This window comes from Neopelma chrysocephalum, unplaced genomic scaffold, assembly GCF_003984885.1.
Source record: "Neopelma chrysocephalum unplaced genomic scaffold, ASM398488v2 Primary Assembly neopelma1_97, whole genome shotgun sequence".
NCBI lineage: Eukaryota > Metazoa > Chordata > Aves > Passeriformes > Pipridae > Neopelma > Neopelma chrysocephalum.
Window position 1 is genome coordinate 7079692 of NW_020897760.1, and position 18708 is coordinate 7098399.

Here is an 18708-nt window from a genome sequence, read left to right on the forward strand (position 1 = left end):
TAGACTGCTGAGAAGAAATGTTGATTAGGGACATTGTTTACAGGACCACAAAAAGATGAATAGCTGCTAATAAATGTTGGGACTTTGCTCAAAGGCATCTGGGGAATTTATGAAGATGATAAGGACTGGCTTAAGATAGAATAACATGGTTTAATATAACAAAGACTGGTAAACCAGATGATCAACCTTTCCCATAATATCCAGGGGATCTGTTGTTCTAAGCAACACCATTTAATGACACTACTGTTAATAATATGGAGAAACTAAATAGACAGGGCTATTTAGTTTGGAGATAGGGAAAAATGGTTACTGTGTAAGTGCATCTAATAGTAACAAGTATCATGTTCATTGAAGGAGTCACTAAGTTCTAGTTTTCACATAGTCTGATTGAAACAATATGATATAATTTTAAAAAAAGAATTTGTTGAAATTCTCTGCCAAAGGCTCTCGAGAGAAACTAAGGTGATACAGTATTAACAGGTATATTATTTGATATATTAATAAATTTTTAATTATTAGTTATTAATACTACATTATTAAAAGATATTAAATGAAGGACAAGAAAAATGGTCTATTTTTTTCACCGTAGAGGGAGGTCAGTGGTAGAGTACCACAGGGACCTGTGCTGTTCAGCATATTCTTAAATGATCTGGAAAAAAGAGTGATTATTGAGGCAACCAAGTTTGCTGATGATGCTGAATTATTCATGGTAATAAAAACAAAAGCTGACCGTGAAGAATTGTGGAAAGCTCTCATGATACTGTGTGACTGAATGATGAAATGGCAAGTTGAATTCTGTGCTGAAAAATGGAAGTAATATTCGAGGGAGAAAAAAAGCCAAAATATATATGCAAAGTCCTAGAATCTAAATGAATGGCTTCCACACAGCAAAGAGTGCTTGAGTTGTAGGGGGTGTGAAAACAGCAGCTCATGGCTGTGTAGCATTCAAACATGCAAATGAGATTGGTATTATCAGAAAAGAAAAAGAATATAAAACCAGAAAGCACTTATTATGCACCTATATAAAGCCACTGGATTTGTAACTTGAATAATGATGACCATTATGGTCTTCTAGAACAGAATTAGGAAAGGTATATAAAAAGGCAAAACAAATTACTGAAAACATGGAATGACTTCTAATAGGGAAGACATTAAATTTACTAGGACTTTGTAAATAGAACTGAAGAAAATATGACGAAGCTATATGTATTCATGAATGGCATGTTTAGTGAACGGGGAAAGTCATATATTTTTTAAAAGAAAAGAACTAGTGGACATCAAAGGAAATTATTAGGCAGTGGGCCTGACACAAACAAAAGAAAATATTTTTCACACAGAGATTTCCAAAATTGCATCATTTGTTGCCCTAGAATGCTGCAGGTGTCAAAAAGTACTCAGGCACATCCTTGGACAAGATATTCTTTGAGAATGTGGATGCTGGGTTTTTTCCCCAGTAGCTCCAGAGATTCAATTTGAGACAACATACAGCAGAAAATATCTTTGTGTGCTTTCTTGTTCCTAAAATCTTTCACTAAGCATTCATCAATAACTACTCATAATGCTACTGAACTACACAGATATTAGCTGTTCTTGAAATAAAAAGGCAACAACCAATCAAAGTGAAACATCTAAGTGTATCAATCAAAGGAAACTATTTTGGAAAACAAAATATTATCGCAGCAGTAAGATTACTAGGATTTCAAGAGAAAACTTTTGGAACTTTTGTATAGCCTATAGAAGTATCTACACTTAAACTTTTGTTAGAATAAAATGGATTGAGGATTTAAGCCCTGGTGTTTTGTAATGCAACAACTGAATGTGGAGGGTTTTGCTTGAGGTGTTTTACTGAATGATTGTCTCATTGGACATTTCAGCTGCTTTTTGAAATATCTGATGCAGGACTTCAGCAGAAAGTTGACAGGTCATAAGGACAAGGGGGTGTTTTTTCGCAGCAATTTTTTTCTGACCTTCTAAAACATTAGAAAAACAAAGCAAAGACATACTCTAGCAACAGAGAAAACAGATGACCAAGTCTTTATTTGTGCTATCACAATGTCCCAAATATGGCAGACATTTCACCAGGCAACCAAAAGCATACTAAAAATGATCTAATAGTATAAAAAGGCAAAGCTACTTGAAGAGGAAAGTGGAATACCACATTGCACAAACACTCTGAGCAAGAGAGTGTCATGGTATTTTATTAGTAACACACTGAATGTTGGTATCTTTTTTTTCCCTTCTAAAATTAAATGCTCTAGATTAGGGTTAAGGTTAAGGTAAAATCCTGATTGATTAATTATTACTTTATTGATGGTTTGGGGGGGGGAGGGGCAGAGTTTTTCTCTATAACTCAAATTTGCAAACTCAGTTCCAGTGTCTTTTCTGCTATAAACACTCAACAGGAGCTCCTAGTCTCCCTTATAGGGAAGAGCATCTAACTCAGAGGATAAACTGAATGAGAATTAGCTCACTTAATTAGATAAATTCTGCTAGGTGTCATGAGAGAAGAAGAAAACAGGAATGTTACAGAAGAGAAGATATGGTTTGAAGATGGCATTACTATAAAGGCAATGGAGGTAAGCAAGTCAGGCAGTGAGACAGAGAAGTCAAATGGAAAGACACCTTTTCTGTTAATTACTAAGAAGTAGAAGGATTAGTACTTTTACAAATATAAAACTGAGCTATTTTCCATCTAGTAAACTGATTGCTGCAGAGAACCAGAGTGACTTTTCTAGAACAGAACAAAAAGTCACAGAGTAAAATAAGAATTTGTATGTACTCCTAATTGTTAAGTCAGTTATTAAGCTATTCATGAGGTCACTGTAGAGAAGAAGGATACAGGAGTATTAAAGCATACTGAAAAATTTCTAGTTATGGAGGTATGCATAGTTTTTTGGTTCCTAAATTCTTTATAAGCTTCATTGTAATAGTTTCAGTGACAGACTCCAAGGGACTTAAAGTAACCTGAAAAAAATAAAGTGCAATCAAGTAAGGGACTACTTCCTCAAAACATAGTTTTGAAAATATAAAAATAACAGGAGACGTTTTGAATACTTTTTAGTATTCTTCTGTGTTTGGGATCTTTTAGGAACATTTGGATCACATTTTCAAATTTTCTTTCATAGGTATAAAACCTTTAGTTCGACTTTTTGTTTGAATGCAATCCAGGACTGTCTCACACACAGCTCTTTCTAGAAACCCTGTATCAAACATTTTGAGATTTGTGATCAAACATTTTGAGATTTGTGATGAAACATTGAGACCTGCCAAAAAATAAGGGGGAGAAATAATGTATTTCCTAATGGCCAGGCAGAGCAAATAGTTTGTACCCTGACGTGATAGTTTACAGAAAACCACAGCGACACGGATTTCTGTGAGGAAACAACCCAGCTCACTGCAATGGTTGATTTGTACGTTCATCTTAATTATTTTTTAAATACTATTAGTGATCAACCATATACTCAACACGTTGTTTCCCTGTCAGTGACTGCGCAGCCGAGGGCACCGAGCGATGGGGACAGGGCTCCCTGTAGGGGGACGGGGTGCACGGGGCTGCCCGGGCCATCTGAACGTTTTCCCTGAGGACACGGGACCAGATCCCGGCGCTGGGAAACGCTGGCAACAAGCGCGGGAACTCTCTCCACGCAACAAGTTGGGTCCGGCGGCTCAGCCACGGCCCCGGGCGGGGCGGCCGGGAACGGCCATGGCCTGGGGAACGCCTGTCCCGCCCCGGCGCCCCGCTTCGGGACTGCGGAGTGGGGGGACACACGACAGCGCCCGGGCCGCTGGGGGCGGCGGGGGTGGACCCGCCCCTCGGGACCCGGGTGCAGGACCCGGGACGCGCGTGACGGACCTGGGATGCGGGTGCTGGACCCGCCATGTGTGTGAGGGACTCCCCCGCCCCGTTCCCGCCCCGGGCGGGGCAGGCTCGCACCGCCTCACGAGCCGGCTCGGGCCGGGCAGCTGAGGGCAAAAGCTTCACCGCTGCGCAAGGCGCATGCGCGAGCGGCCGGCGCGTGCGCGGTAGCGGCGGCGGACGCGGAGCGGAGCCCGGCACTCGGCAACGCTCGGCGGTTCCCGTGCAGGCCAGGCCGCCATTTTCTCGCAGCCTCCCCGTGCGCGGCTTCTGTCCCGCTGCCCGCGCTCTGCCCTGCTCGGCGATGGACGGGTGAGTGGGGGCCGGGGCGTTCGGACCGAGGGGCCGCCGCGCTGCTGCTGCCGGTCGGTGCTGGGACCTGTCCCGGTGCCTCGCTGGCTGACGGCGGGCGTCTCCGAGGGGGTGGGGAGCGGCGAGCTGCCCGCCGCGGGACGGCTGGAGCCTGAGATCCCCGTGCAGGCTGGGAGCGGGGCAAGACGGGGCTCAGCATCTCCGTAACCCCCCAGTAGGATCCCCCGCTCGAGTCGCCGACGGATTTGGGCCCCCCCCTGCTCAGTGCAGTGCTCGATACGGCGCGTCTCGACGTGAAGAGGCAGCGCGATCTACCCCCATCGGCCCCCCAGAGCCTCTCGCTCCCTCTTGCTCTCCCGCCTAAGCCGTGTCTCCCCTCGGGTGGGGGTGAGGAGGGGCACGCTGCGGGGCTCGGGTTTGTTTTGGAGCTGGCTGGAGGGGAGGAGCGATACCAGCGGGAGCCAGATGTCGAGCTCTTTTGTTTTCAGAAACTGCCTAATAAGCCCTTTGGTTTACCCCCTCCTCAGGTAGAAAGATGTCTTTGTATACGCTGTGCACTGGCTGTAAGAGCCAAAGAAGGGAAGGTTGGAAGGAGTCGACCATGCGGGACAGCGAGGGCTGGGGTGGGCAGGCACCACACACAAGGCCTGCTTTTTGTTGGATATGGAAAATGGGGCTGCTAGTTGTAGCCCTCGTTAGTGTAAACACAACAGCTTCCAGCTCCCGCATTTCTTATTAAGTTGTTTACTCTATTTCAAACAGAGAACCCATCTCTTTGGTATGCTTATAGCATATAACCTTTCAACTGTGAGAGTTCTAAAGGCTTTTTATGGTTAGTTGTAGTTATAATGTTAGGTTTTACAAATCCTGTCTGAGAAGTCTTGTCACTAATGAGTACTACATGGTGGAATGCTCTTACATATTCGTGTTTTTTTTTTTCTTGGTGTGGACTTACATTTCTGTTGGGTTTGTGTTACACACTGAGTGATGATGTCACAACCTCTAAGAAAAAGGTGGACCTTGACATACCTGTTGCAGAGTTTTGTATAGGTGTACCTCATTAAATTTCATATAAGTGTAACTGCCAATGCGTTCCTTTTTTTTTCAAGCTAATTTAAAAAAAAATGTTTTCGTTGCTTTCTGGTTTAAGAAGATCTCTAGGGCAGGCTGTGTTGCTGAATTAGCTGTCTAGTTAGCAGAGATGTTTGAGAAAAGTTCTGTACTTGCTTTCAAATTATTTTATTTCCACCCTATGGTCCATGTGTAGTCCAGAGACCCGAGTTTCCTGAAGAAATTTCCTAACAGTGCTGCACTGCAGTGACGTTTACTTGAAACTTTGTACTCTTTTGGAGAAGCCTGTAATCTGGGGGAGCTCAGTGGCTTTTGTAGGTTTCTTTTGTACTTCCCCTCAGTCCTGCTGTGTTCTTGGAACACAGTTTCTTGATCGGGGAAGTTGTTGGCTATTTGTTTCCTCATTATTTTATCATTGCAATACACTGAAAAGTTGAATTTGAAGATAAATTGGTTAACTTGTGTTCTTGTTTGTTTTTTTTTTTACAGCATTGTCACTGATGTTGCAGTTGGTGTGAAGGTAGGATGTACACTTAACAAATAAGGGGGCAAACTGTTGATACAAAATTAACTACTTTGAGCATCAGTATTGCAAATTGGTAGATTTTAGCTAGTCATTGTGAGCTGATATCCAGTCAGCACTATATGCTTTATTAACCAAAAATCCCCAGGGGTAAATTGGAGACTCTACATAAAAGACCTTTCTAGGCACTGAACTGTAAACAGTGGTTCTAGATTAATGTAGTGGTGTCAGCTTCTTATTTTAAAGTTTAGTTTTGCGTATTTTTTTCAAACAACACTTTCTCATTGTTGCATGATGCCTGTAAAAGTCGTGTTTTCTTCTCTCCCTCCCCCTCCTTATTTAAAAACAGTTACCGCTGAAGTTAAAAAAGAAGTGACTGCCTGTAATAGGACTCAAAAATATGGGAGGTAGAATTTGTTATGTAGACACAGAAGTGGGTGTTTGCTTTGCTTTACTTTTTATTTCTCAAGTTTGGTTATTAACTTATCTTTTTTTTAATAGCAAGGAAAAGGGTTGTTAATTTACTATTTATTTCACTTTTTTATTCAAATCTGTCTCAGGAGTTAGATCTGTACTTCATAGTAGCAGACTAAGAAATAATGAGAAAGCAAAGATATATGGGACAAGGGAACTTTAATGAATGCTTGTGAGCAATTCTTTCAGTGGCAGGAACATAGAAGTTTACTAGTGCATACAGTTAACTCTTCACATGTGGTCAGGGACTTTTTAGCTTGTGCTACTTACCTACCTTTTCACCTGAAGCTGATCTGTGTTAACTGCTTGCTAAGGCAGGCTTTGTCTAGTAAGGCTCAGGTGCTCAGGTTCAGTATCAGTCCTGCTTGATTTGGACTAGTTCCTACATAATACATCCAACCTATAGATACAGCAGCTGTTCTGTCAGATGTACCTGTATTATGTTCCTGAGCAGGCTTGCTTCTAGGAAGAGCTATAAGAAGTCAGTTATATGGATTCTGGACCCATCTGGCTCCATATGTTCATGCAGTGTTGGAGACAGGCTTAAAATCACTCTCTGAGTCGTGAGTGAAGTGTAGTTATTAAAGCACTTCTGTGGGAGCTAATCACAATAGAAATATGAACTGGCATGATTGTTTCCTTGTTGCCTGAGAGGACTGATAAAAGTTTAAGAATGTATTTAGTAGTTTGGAGGAATACCCAAGGAAGTTCCAAGAGTTCCAAGTTTTTCTGAAGTAAACTGATCATTTGCTTTGAGGCAAAAAGAAAATAAATCCATAAATTGCCCTCAGTCCTATCTAGTGAAGAAGCAGTTTCAGGTAAACTATGTATTACTTGAACCTTGGATTCTGACGTTCTCACTTCAGGAGAAGTAAATGGATTCAGTATCCCTTTCATTCTTTACTATGAGCAACTTGAGTGTTTTTGAGAATTTGAGTGTTATGAAATATGTTGCAATTTTGGAACCATACTTTCAGATACTAGCCAGACAGTGAAATGAAGACACTCCAGAGGACGTAACTGCTTCTTTCTGTTGATTATAGAAGTTATATTATGAGATTATAGAAGTTGTATGAGATTATAAGATTATAGAAGTCATATTATGAATATAAGAAAGAAAGCAAGCCGGGTGTATTGAAGGCAGTAATTAAAATAAATACAAGGAAAGGCACAGAAGTGTCAAAAAGTTTTGCTCTTTGCCTTGTAAAAATAGACTTGCTGTTCAGATTTTAAAAGAAAACAGTCTGTGCATGGAAGTAGTGGGAATAAATAAGGATGATGATTTTCTGAAAAAGCTGTTAACTATGGGAGGAGTAAACTGGATTGTATTCTCGAGCTTCTGTAATTATCTCAAGATACTAATAATGGAAAATGGAATTTCTTTCTAATTGATATATACAGTGTGGGTAGCAGTCTTAAAGCCAGCTTCATTTGTGTTTTGTGGAAGGCCATGTGAAACATTTTTTCTTTTTCTTCTCTGGTGACTCTTCACTGCCCTTGATGCACTGAAGTTTTAAAGTTGAGGAATGCCTTACTGTAGGTGTATATAAACAACTGGGATCATTCATCCGGCCTTTATTTGGCTGTTATCCTTTCTTTGGGGTGCTATGGTGTAGACATTAAGTTTTGAATCTAAGGAATTGCATAAGCAGTTTTAATGCAATTCCAACGCTGCTTTTATTGTGACTGGATAGGCATTGGAGATTTCACCTGTGTGAAATCAACTTATCCAGGATATTAGTTTCAACCAATGCTTTCTTTTTCACCTACAGTATATATGCTGGTCAGTTATACAGCATGTTGTGATATACTCAGTTACACTTAGAGAAATGAATTGTGATATAAGACTCTTCTGTTTGGAAAATTTGCTTCATTTTATCATCAGTCATGTCAATACAAATTTGAAAATTTTATTAACTCTTGTCTGTCTGGTTTCTCTCTTAAACAGAAAAGTGAGCATGTTACTTATATTTTTAAACCCATTTGTAAAAGAGTAACAGGAGTTAACTACTGTAGTGTGGGTATTGTTTTTCAATTAAAAGAGGGCTTTTGAGCTTTGAGGACTTCATATGGGCAAGGCAAGTATATAGTAGAAGGAATGCTTGCTTATAATGTTTTATTAAGAGATTTATAGTCTGAGTTACCTGCAAGTGAGGCTGATAAATTTGAAGCTATTGCTTCATTTATTTGTGCTGTGCACTTGATTTAAGACATTTTTCTTCATCTGATGTTCAGTCTTCATTTTATTTACATGTTGAGTCACCAGAAAATGACACCAAAAGCGGATGAAAACATAAAACTCAGGATGGAGATGGAAAAAATGACAAATACTATTTGAAAACTTGGTTTGCATACAGTAAATGTGGGGATTTGTGCAACTCAAAACATGTAATGGGAGCACACTTACAAGCTAAAATCTGTCAGAGGAGCAGTGTGTTTTAATTTCTGAAAGCATTAGAACATGTTAAAACCCAGTCATTTTGTAAATACATATGAAATAACTCTGATTTGGTCTGTAATGTCTTTTTTTGCTTACCTAGAATTCATGGAGGCAAAGAAATGTCACTCTGCACACAGTTCACCCCTTACATTACTATTTACAAAGTAATGCAGTAAGGATGAACTTTAGTTCTGTATCTGTTAGTTTGTGAACTCACATTGTATATAAGCAGTTTGTGTAAAGTGTACTTGAATAGAAGAGAGCTAAGAATTCCAGTAATGGTAGTATATTACATAGTTCAATATTTTCAAAAATTTTCAGTTTCTTGAAGAAGTTCTGTACATGTTATGGATTTCTTCATGCACAGTTTTAAAAATTGCCATGTTATATAGAATGTTTGCTTTTTTGTTTAAAAAAGGTACATCACAGTTGCTCTGCTCTTATTACATGAGGTCCTTAGTTACTGAAAATAAAATGGCTTGCTAGTTAGCTACTAGTCTCAGTCTTCTCACTGCTCACTGGCTATATAGATTTGAGTATTTAATAATCAGCATCTAATAACTGTACTTTGAATTGCTCTCCTGTGTTCTCTTTGCAGTTACAATGCTTTAATCTTGTAAGTAAAGTGATTAGGTGCTTGGAGTAGTAGAGCCATGTATGAAGTATATAATGTATCTCTTCTCTGGAGTAATTAAAAGACTCTGGAGGGGTGTAAAACACAATGTAAAGAATATCTGTCACACAGGTACAGGGAATAACTTAAGTGAATTTTGGGTGCATGTTGAGGATGATCTCTTCTACTGTATTTCAGCGTGTGCCACTTCAGTCTAATGTATCATCTTCCTCCTGGATGACATGTGTAGCTGTGCAGTAAATGGGGCCTGAACAATTGAGTGACTCATTTTGTATATATGGAATGCATGTTTCAGAATGGCTGAGGGGTGCTTCTACCTGAGAGGAGAAAAGAAGCAGTCATTTCTTCATGGATGCATTGTTTGGCTTCAGCATTTGGGAATTTTTGACATTATTGAGAGTATTTTGGGCTATACTAGCCAAAAACAGAGCTTCAGTTGCCAAGCAAAGACAGCCCCAATTATAGCTAGGATGGAAAACTCATATTCTAATAAACGTAATTCTGTAATGTTTAAAGATGTGGGGATGGCTTTTTCCTCCCAAAGTCAGGGCATCAGCCTTTGCAGTGCCCTTAAGAAAAGAGGGAATAATTAATGTGTATTTAGTTGGTTATGTTAGGGATGGGTAGAAGATGCTCAAAAGCACTGTCCTAGTGGTTTTTTTAAGTTTTCCAGACAGTAAGGTATCACAAAGTCCCCCTATTTCCTGGTTGCTGAAACTTAACATGGAGGAATATAGTAGTATGGGGGAAGGACAATAGCTAAAACCAGGAGAGAGAGGAACTGATGGAGAAAATGGAGAGAGCACAAAGTAGCAATCTGTACAGTACTCTTGAAGCATTGTCCACTTCGGTTTTTTTAACTCAAGTTCTAAGGGGAAGTCTTCTCTTACAAAATTATAGAACACTGACCCTTTTTTGCTACTAATAACTGAGAATTTCTTCATGATAGAAACAAATACTGTGGGTACTTTGTGACTTATTTCATCTGTACACTATATAATGAAAATTTGTATTGAAAAGTCAGAAATTCTAGCAAGTTGTCAGAAGACTAAATTTAAGAAGTGGAAAAATTTGTTTCAGTAGCTTGTTCCTTTCAGTTTTTTCTTTTTCTGAAATCTTTTGCCTTCACTGTTGTCATTTTGGCTACTTAAAACAAAGGAAGTGGTAGGATAAAAAATTGATTCATTCTTACAGACAAATGCCATGTGATTGTCTGTTTTGTTGTATTTAAAATATTAGAATTATAGTTTTGAGCTATATTTTCATGTCTAATGTAATTACTAGTAGATTAGACAAAGAGGCAGTGACTTGAGAAAAATGGGCTGTTTATGAATTGGAGAAACTGTTTTAGTTTTGTGTTAGCTAGGATAATGTTTTTAAACAACTTTTGTGTTCAATGATACTTAGTCGTGATAGTAGCAGTAGACAGCAAAAAAACGTGTGGAACATTATAGCATCTGTACATGTAGGTGCCATGAATCTCTATCTGGAAAGCAGAGAACACATCCAGATCATAGCTCTAGTAAGTTGTTCTCACCTATTCTAATTTACTACCAGTAACGTACAGCTGTTTGAGAGTAACACTTTCTTTCCTGGTAGAAGTAGAATAGAAAGTCTGAAATGCTGGAATAAGTGATCTTGTTAGTGTACTTTCTCCTTGATCTTTGAAGCACTGATTCATTTTAAACAAGGTTCTTGCCTGACGTCTTTCCTTACAATTGAAAGTTTGGAGGTTTCCAGATGGGGCTGTGTGACGTGGTGCAGGTGGAAATTTAATTCTTTACTCTTTGGCTTTTTGGTTTAATAGTCCATCCTGATCTTCTGGTGCTTTGAGAAATTTGGCTATTTTCAGGGGAATTGAGAATTATCTCCTTTCGATCTTAAAGACTTTTTAGATTCCGTTGATTGGTCTCTCTCAATTTCTACAGACTTTTTATGTTTTTATGAATGAGGTACATAGCATATACTGTGTGAATAGTTGCAAGAATAAAAGCTTAATTTTCTCCTAGATCCTTTCTTACTCAAAAACTGAGAGTGTTAAAATGGCAAAGTTAGTTGTTTGGCTGTGTGAACAATATATGCTTGGCTGAGGAGAGTATGGAAAAGAATTGAAGTAGGGTAAGAAAGTGAATATATGGAGAGTAGTAAGTATGGAAAGGTGGTCATATTGTATCCAGTTAACAATACTGAATGCTTTTCATTCAGTATTAAGTTACAAGTGAGTTATTAAGCACCCAAGGAGTGCATGACCTTATTTGATAAGATTTCATGCTAATATATTTAAATAGTGTAATCTTTAAAAAAAAATCATGTAGGTGTACTCCTTTCGTGTAAGCTTCTGGTGAAGTGATAACAAACTTATGGTTTGAATGGTATGGTTTGTAAAGTATTTATGAACCTGCATGGAGTTTCTTTTGGATTGTACATTTGGACTTGGCTTGTCTTGTCCTGAATGGGTCTTCTGTGATCCTGTACATATGAGAGGTGTAACAAATTCGTTAGGGTAATCTATATTAGTGCATGTAGTCAGAGCATGAGGCAGATCAGGTGTTTCTTCTTCACCAAAGAGTATGTGAGGGTATATTTATGCAAGGATTCATTAAAAATATATCATGTTAAAAATGAAGCATTCATTGAATTCTGATCCATCACACATGTAAACTCAACGAAGTTTATAAATGTTGTGTTGGGGGGTTTAAAATGTGTTGTTCTTTTGTTTCCAATGTCCAGTCCCTAAAGTTAATTCAGATACTAAAGTAGTGTGTTCGCAGGTGTGTATCTGTTAGAGGGGAATGCTTAATGTCTCGGTTGAAATTGTCGTGTCCTTTTATTCCTCTCCCATACTATCAGGTTTCTGGCTCGCTCTTAAATTGTTCCCAGATGTTGTTAGAAATGAAGTGTTTTACAATGCTGTTGGATTTCCTTAAATCATGAGATCTGTCTCCTGGCTTGTCATACCCCTTGGGAAATTCGTGCCTGTAGGCTGAGAATGACTGTGGTAAATGTGCAGTGCAACTAAAGTTCTCCTATTTTTCTTTCAGCTGGGGGAGAAGGGGGGAGAGAGGGAAATGGGGAGGGCAGAAGCATCATGTTTTTTGAGAAAGGTTTTTAATATCAACAAATTTGAATACCACAAATGAGAGGATTTATCAGAAAATGTATTTTTCAATATCTTTGAGTGTCGTCTTTATATTTTCCAGTGCAAATTTAAGAATTTATTTTAGATGATACTGTTGACTTTTTAACAAAGTGCGGTTTTGTCACTTTTTTACTGTTTCTAGTACTATTGGTTTAGTGTTCTTGGAGTATTGTAGTGCTTCTACACACATTTGTAATATGCCTTCTGTAATACACTGCTGTGTTAGGTTCAGCCATAACTGCTGATCAGTCTCCATAGCCCTGAATTATTGGGAAAATAACTCATGTTTCTTGGACATAAACAGTTTTCAAAAAATACTTGCATGCATAAAAGACTAAATCGCTTTAGTAACTCCCAAGCCAAAGTTGTTACTCCCTGGTTGTACCTTGGATGTAATAAAATCTGGGCAATGTTTGAAATATTTAAAGCCCTATCTGGCAATAGTTGGCGAAGACTTCTATGTAGTATAATTTTGATTAGTCTGGAAGGATAGTATGTCTGTAATGACTTCCTGAAATTACACAGCTACTTAATATAACCTGTGATAGCATGAAGCTTTATAGTGGTCTGTTCTGGGGGGGGCAAAATCTGAAATCTTTCTATGTAAATCCAGCTTGTGTAGTGAGGGATTTTGAGTTAGCTGTGACTATTAAAGCAAGGAGCTAGAAGAATAATTTGCTAAGCTAGGGGCTTCTTTTTCTTTGTATAGTTGATTTTGTAAATTCTAGAAGTGACAGCATATACAATAACTATTCATTTAGGGAAATCAACTAAAATATCGAAGTGGTATCTTCAATTTTCAGTATATAAAATAATTTTTGTGTATATAATTTTGAATTTTAATTATGTATGAAAAGTCTGAGCTGGTATATTTTTAATCTTTTTTGAAAGTGGGTCCTACATGTCAGTTTTACATAATTCCAATGATTGAAGCCATACATTAACATGATGTTTCCACACCACGGATGGAAATGCTCTCATGGGGGCAAGGGTGTGATAACATGAGCTTCGTTGAAAGGACAGTATTGACTGCAGTAAATTCAAGGTTCACTCACTGCAAGATGTTAGTTTGGCAATTCCCTTGAGTTTGTTTTTTTTTGTACTAGTATTTTTGCAGATGCTGATTTCATAAAAAAATGTTCTAAATATCTCTGATATGAGTAGTTAGTGGTTAGCTTTTATGGAAGATTAATGTAGATTAATCTTCTTGACATTCGTAGGAATAGAAACAAGGCAGTGAAAACTTGTGCTGTTGAGGACTACATGTCAGAAGATGACCTATTAATAGTATAATAGCAGTTTGTACTTCTTATTTTGTCCTTCATAATCTCCTTGCCTCATGCTAAAATGGATATTCAATTAGTCTCCATCATGTTGCTATTACAGTAATGTTTCTTTGCAGTCTGTGATGAAATAAAATCATTGTGGTGGGTTTTGTTTGTTTGTTATTTTAACTTGGATGTGAATGTTTCTGCCATCTATGTGTTTGTGATCTTCAGTATCGTTACACAATCTCAAGCTTTCTTTGATTCTTTAAACTCAGCAGTTTGCACAGATGGGGAAAAAACTGAAGTGAACATTGCTCTTGGATCTTCCATTCTTCTTGAATCTGATTCGCTATGCTCTTAGAAGATCTGACTTTAGTTTCCGTACCTCTGAAACACTTAATACAATTACCTAATTTAGTTTAAAGGTTCCTTTGTTTTGCATGATTTAACTAGCAGAACTGCTGTGCTTGAAAATAAGACTAATTAAATATTCAGGATGCTTGGAAAATTAGTTATAGTTCTTGAAATTTGTAGCAGAGTTATGTCTGTGACATAGCAGAATTACAAAAAGCTTTGCTCTTGGAGCAAGAGGCCAGTCCTTTGTGTCTTAGCACCCTCTGAGAGAAGATGCACATAAAACCAAACCCAAACACCCCAAACAACAAATTGAATAAAATCTCATCTCTGCTGAATAAATGTAAGTAAAATAAGTATTTATGTCTATGTAATTCAGGTAATGCTTGTGTCACGTAGTAGTGCCAGTCTAAGAGCACACACTTGGGATGCTTATATTAAATTGCTTTATTAGAAAACATGCATCTTCAGATAACCTTTTGAAGTAAATCACAATTACCAGGCAGTTACTGCTTTTGATTTTGTAATTTAATCATTCTGTGTCCAAGTACATCATGTGTCTTTTACTGCATAGCTGGTTTTAAAGTTACACGTTGAATGAAGTATAGAGCTGTCTAGGCTGCTTAAGAACCAACTAGGAAAAACAGGCATGTATATCTAGTAAAGATGATTACTCACACGGTGAGAGAGATCTTTGACCAAAAGCTTGGCAAATATGTATGGGAGTGAGTTAGCAGAGGGTTGCTATACATTTGTGATTTCATGGGGGACTGGAAGAACATTCCACATATGAACCTGTTCATTTGTGAATTAGACTTTTGAACACTAATTTATGCGGATAAGACAAGTGTAGAATTACGATACAGGCCAGTGTAAGAAATTCATATTTATTTATTCTTCTGAAGCAAAAATGTTAAAACTTTCAAGTGCAATGCTAAAATCTTGTGATTGACTATGAAGGTATTCATGAAATGTAAAATGATATGTTTCAAAATGAAGAGAGAACTGTTCATGAAACACAAATACAGTAACTGAATATCCACTCTATTGAGTAATTTGTGCTTTTTGAAAGCCTGATTTACTAGGAGCCAGAAGTTTATGCAGTCACACTTGCGTTCTTTCATTCAGCAGTTGCTCTTGTAAGTAACTTTCTGAAGCTGAAGACAACTCAAATTTGAGATATTTCAGAATTGAAAAGTTCCTGCATGTTCTGGGAAGAGCATTCATTTGGTACTGGGGTTGCTTCAGCTGTTTATGTAGTAACTGCTGTACCATTGCAAATTAACGTCTGTCATATTGAGGGGAAAAAAATGCTGCTGAATTATGTTAATCAGCTTGACTGTGAACGGATTCAGTCTCTGCTGCTACTTCTGCCTCTTGAGTTGAGCTGTCCAGGCTGCAGACAGGGGCTCGCGGGCAAGGCTGGGTGGGTAGCTGCAAGCAGAAAAAACTGCTGTTATCACTGAGTAAGCTAGTGCTGTTAGTAATCTTGAACTCTGCAACGTTCTACCCTTGTCAATATTACGTTAGAAAATAGAACATTAAAGAGAAAGAAGGAATGTCTGTTTCAGCTCACACTGGGTGCCTCTGTTATTGTATTTATAGTAGAAAGCAATGTGGTTTAAATAACAGAGTTTCCATAACTTCTCTATCTTGTTTCTCAGCTTTGTCTAGCTAAATTTTTCTTTGGTTATATCTGATTAAAAATGCATCTTTATATTGAAAAGGACAAGACTTAGTCCTTCTGATGGTCCTTCCTAATCTTGGTATTAGGCATGATGCAATTTTAAAGGAACTCTGTTGCTGATCTTATAGGCACGGCTTTGTTACTTGCTATGTACCCTTAAGAGCTTAGAGCATTCAATAAGTTGTATAAAGATTCTGATGTTGAAAACTGCATAAATTTTAATAGCTCTATGTGTGCATATACCTATATAAACTTTTAACATACTGTTCTGTGTGTGGACACACAGTGCAATATGATAAAATGGTAAAGGTTTGTTTTTTATACGTCTTTCAGTTGTGCTGTCTAGAAAGGTGATAGCCTCAGATGAATTTATTATGCATTATTGAGGTGCTCTGTAAAGCATGTTCACTAACTAGTCATGATTCTGTTGTAGTGTCCACAACAGAGGTGAAAATATTTATTTTTATAAAGACAGGTAGTAACTTGTTTTTTCATCATTTCCATTTTAGCTGTGATCTGGATTAGTCTTAAGGGTGCTGTGGAAATACTTTTTAAGTGGGGATAGAACCTATAAGAAATTAAAGATAATATTCAAAGGATGCTTTAAAATCTTTTTTTATTGAAAGATCATGTAAAAATTTTGTAGGCTTTTTGGGAGGTTTAAGTCTTGAGGGATGAAGGGGGATGGGTGGTAAAAGAAAAAAAAAGGAAAGAAAAAGGTGTGAAAAACATAAGTTTCTTCAGTTACATCAAATCCCCATCTTACAAAGAATTTGAGAAGAAAGGATTGTGTGTTTTCAGTATAAACCCTGCTCTGATTTTTGCAGCCCACTTTCAAGTCATTCATTAATTGATATTTGTCATGTTTTAAGAATTACAATGAAGATGTAATTCTCTGCCCTAAATTGTGTTTTGCAGAACAAATGGATGTCCCCAAAATGAAAATTGATCATTTTCTGTGAAGACAAGTCTTTTTTTTTTTTTTAATAGGGGTGTCAGAATTGAGCTAAACTCCATATTTCTATTTGTATAGATTTCCCTTGTAGTTTCAGCTAGATATAATAATTTAATATATATGTGTATTAAAGTATAAAACTATGAGTTAATTTAAATGTTATTGAAATAGACTATATTTAATCATAATAATATTTTAGTTTGAAATGCTGGACAAAATTATTGTTCAGCAGTTCTCATTGTGTCCAGAGATGGCTTCATGTCAGTGGTGGGTTAAACAGCTGTGCTTAAGCTGCTCTCATTTCAGATTGCCATGTAAATATACCGTTTTACTTAGATTTCAAGTTGTTGCACTTATCTGAAAAGAGGAAGTATCATCTTTAAAAATCACAAAATAGAGGAAAAAAAATCTCTTACTGTCTCTTTCTTTTTAGAGAGGATCTGACGAACTTCTTTCAGGCAGTGTACTCAATAGCCCGAACTCTAACATGAGCAGCATGGTAGTTACTGGTAAGTGATGCCCTTTCAAAGGAGAAATCTATAATTTATACTTGGACTCATTTCCTTTTTACAAGGGGAGAACACTGAAACAAGAATCTGTTGTGCTATAGAGGGATAAACTGTTGGCATGTATTAGACTATAGTGACCTTATATATATTCACAAACTTTGGGTATCTGAGAAGAATAATCCCGTAAAACAGTAGGCAACTTTGAGATATCTCCGCACTAAATTGTTGGTGAGTGATGGGATGAAAAATTACCCTTGTCTTGTACAGCTGCTTTTAAAGTAAGGAATCCCAAGTGCCAAGCAAAGGTAAACAGCTTAACTCCTCTGTGGCATCAACTTTTTCACACTTAGACGTCTGCAAGTCCGGGCATTACAGGGAAGAACACTGTGCCAGTTTCATAATACGGTATGGATTCAGGAGAACAGAGTTTTCCTCTGTTCTGATTGACTGCTAAAGCAGGAAGCTTCACTTTGCTCCTACAGTTTGAGATCGCAGTGGTAGAATGTCAGTGCAAAGTGAGTGTGGTTATTCTTTAATCAAATTTCTGGTGATGTAAGATAGGTTTTTCATTAATTGGCACTTACTAAAATGTCTTCTTTTGCAGTTGATGCTCCTGTATGTTGAATGTGCATTGAATTCCCTTGGAAAGCTTATTTTAGAGGTCTTGCTTTTTTTTTTTCATTTTGTCAGTTGTTTTTTTTGTGTTTGGTTTGTTGTTTTCTTTTTCCTTAGAGATGTGGAGGAATTGATTCATGGTATCAGAGGGTTGCTGGGCTTTCCAATTAGTTGCCTGGTTCACTGCTTTACTGTGCCTGATTTTCTGTATTTATGTGCTGAGCACTATAATCACTGATTTTAGTAGCAGACTCTTTCCATTTAATCTATTAGTAATAGTTTGGGATTCAGGATGCAATTTCCTGTTATATTTAGGGTGCTGTGGTGGCAGCTGTTGCCAGAATGGGTAGCTCTATGCTTTCTCATCCTGCATCCTTAGCACAAGCAGAAAAAAAACCCCACCCAACTTCACATGTTTCTGCTACGCTCTCTTCTGTTGGAGTGCTAATAAACTTGCAGAATAAGCTAATCCAGCATTTAACTATACTAACAAAATGATGTTTTCCCATGGAGCAGTCATGTGCTTGCACATGGATCAGTCATGTGATTGCAGAGTTGCTAAACACAGTGCAGTGTTGGGAGGAGGAAGAGAACCACTTCCATTGGCAGTTCTGTAACCAGAGGTGAAAAGGTGATGATACTTTGGAATAGATCAAAAGTACAGTGTAGTGCATTCATAGCCATTTTGAACCACCAGAACATTTGTTTTTCTTACTTTCTTCTGGTTCTGAAAGAGGTCCCTCTTGTTTTCATTTTCTTGATGTCCTCTGCAGTCCTGGATATTAATTAGTGCTTCAGCAATTTTCTTAACTTAAATGAGAAGCTAGAATGAAAAGGAGTTCAAGTTGTATGTGTAAGAGTTTGGATTTGG

General features: G+C 37.9%; 1 protein-coding gene and 1 long non-coding RNA gene across 10 annotated transcripts in view; one reads left to right on the plus strand and one right to left on the minus strand.

Moving 5' to 3' along the window:
* Positions 1–2186: 2186 nt before the first annotated feature.
* LOC113972809 lies at positions 2187–3982 on the minus strand. The gene is made up of 3 exons (XR_003536014.1): positions 3935–3982; positions 2840–2964; positions 2187–2254 (listed from the first exon to the last, which is right to left on the minus strand). It is a non-coding gene; the product is annotated as an uncharacterized LOC113972809 (long non-coding RNA).
* Positions 3983–4016: 34 nt separating this feature from the next.
* PTBP2 (polypyrimidine tract binding protein 2) overlaps positions 4017–18708 on the plus strand; it is a 48595-nt gene continuing 33903 nt past the window's right edge. For 4 of the 9 annotated variants that reach the window (XM_027694248.1, XM_027694247.1, XM_027694249.1 and 1 more), the window contains exons 1-3: positions 4018–4168; positions 5729–5759; positions 17147–17222. In XM_027694248.1, the coding sequence (XP_027550049.1) occupies positions 4161–4168; positions 5729–5759; positions 17147–17222 (115 nt within the window). In that variant the 5' untranslated portion in view covers positions 4018–4160. Of the gene's footprint in view, positions 4169–5728; positions 5760–17146; positions 17223–18708 lie in introns of those variants that run through there. The other 5 variants (XM_027694245.1, XM_027694246.1, XM_027694251.1 and 2 more) reach the window with 4 other exon arrangements.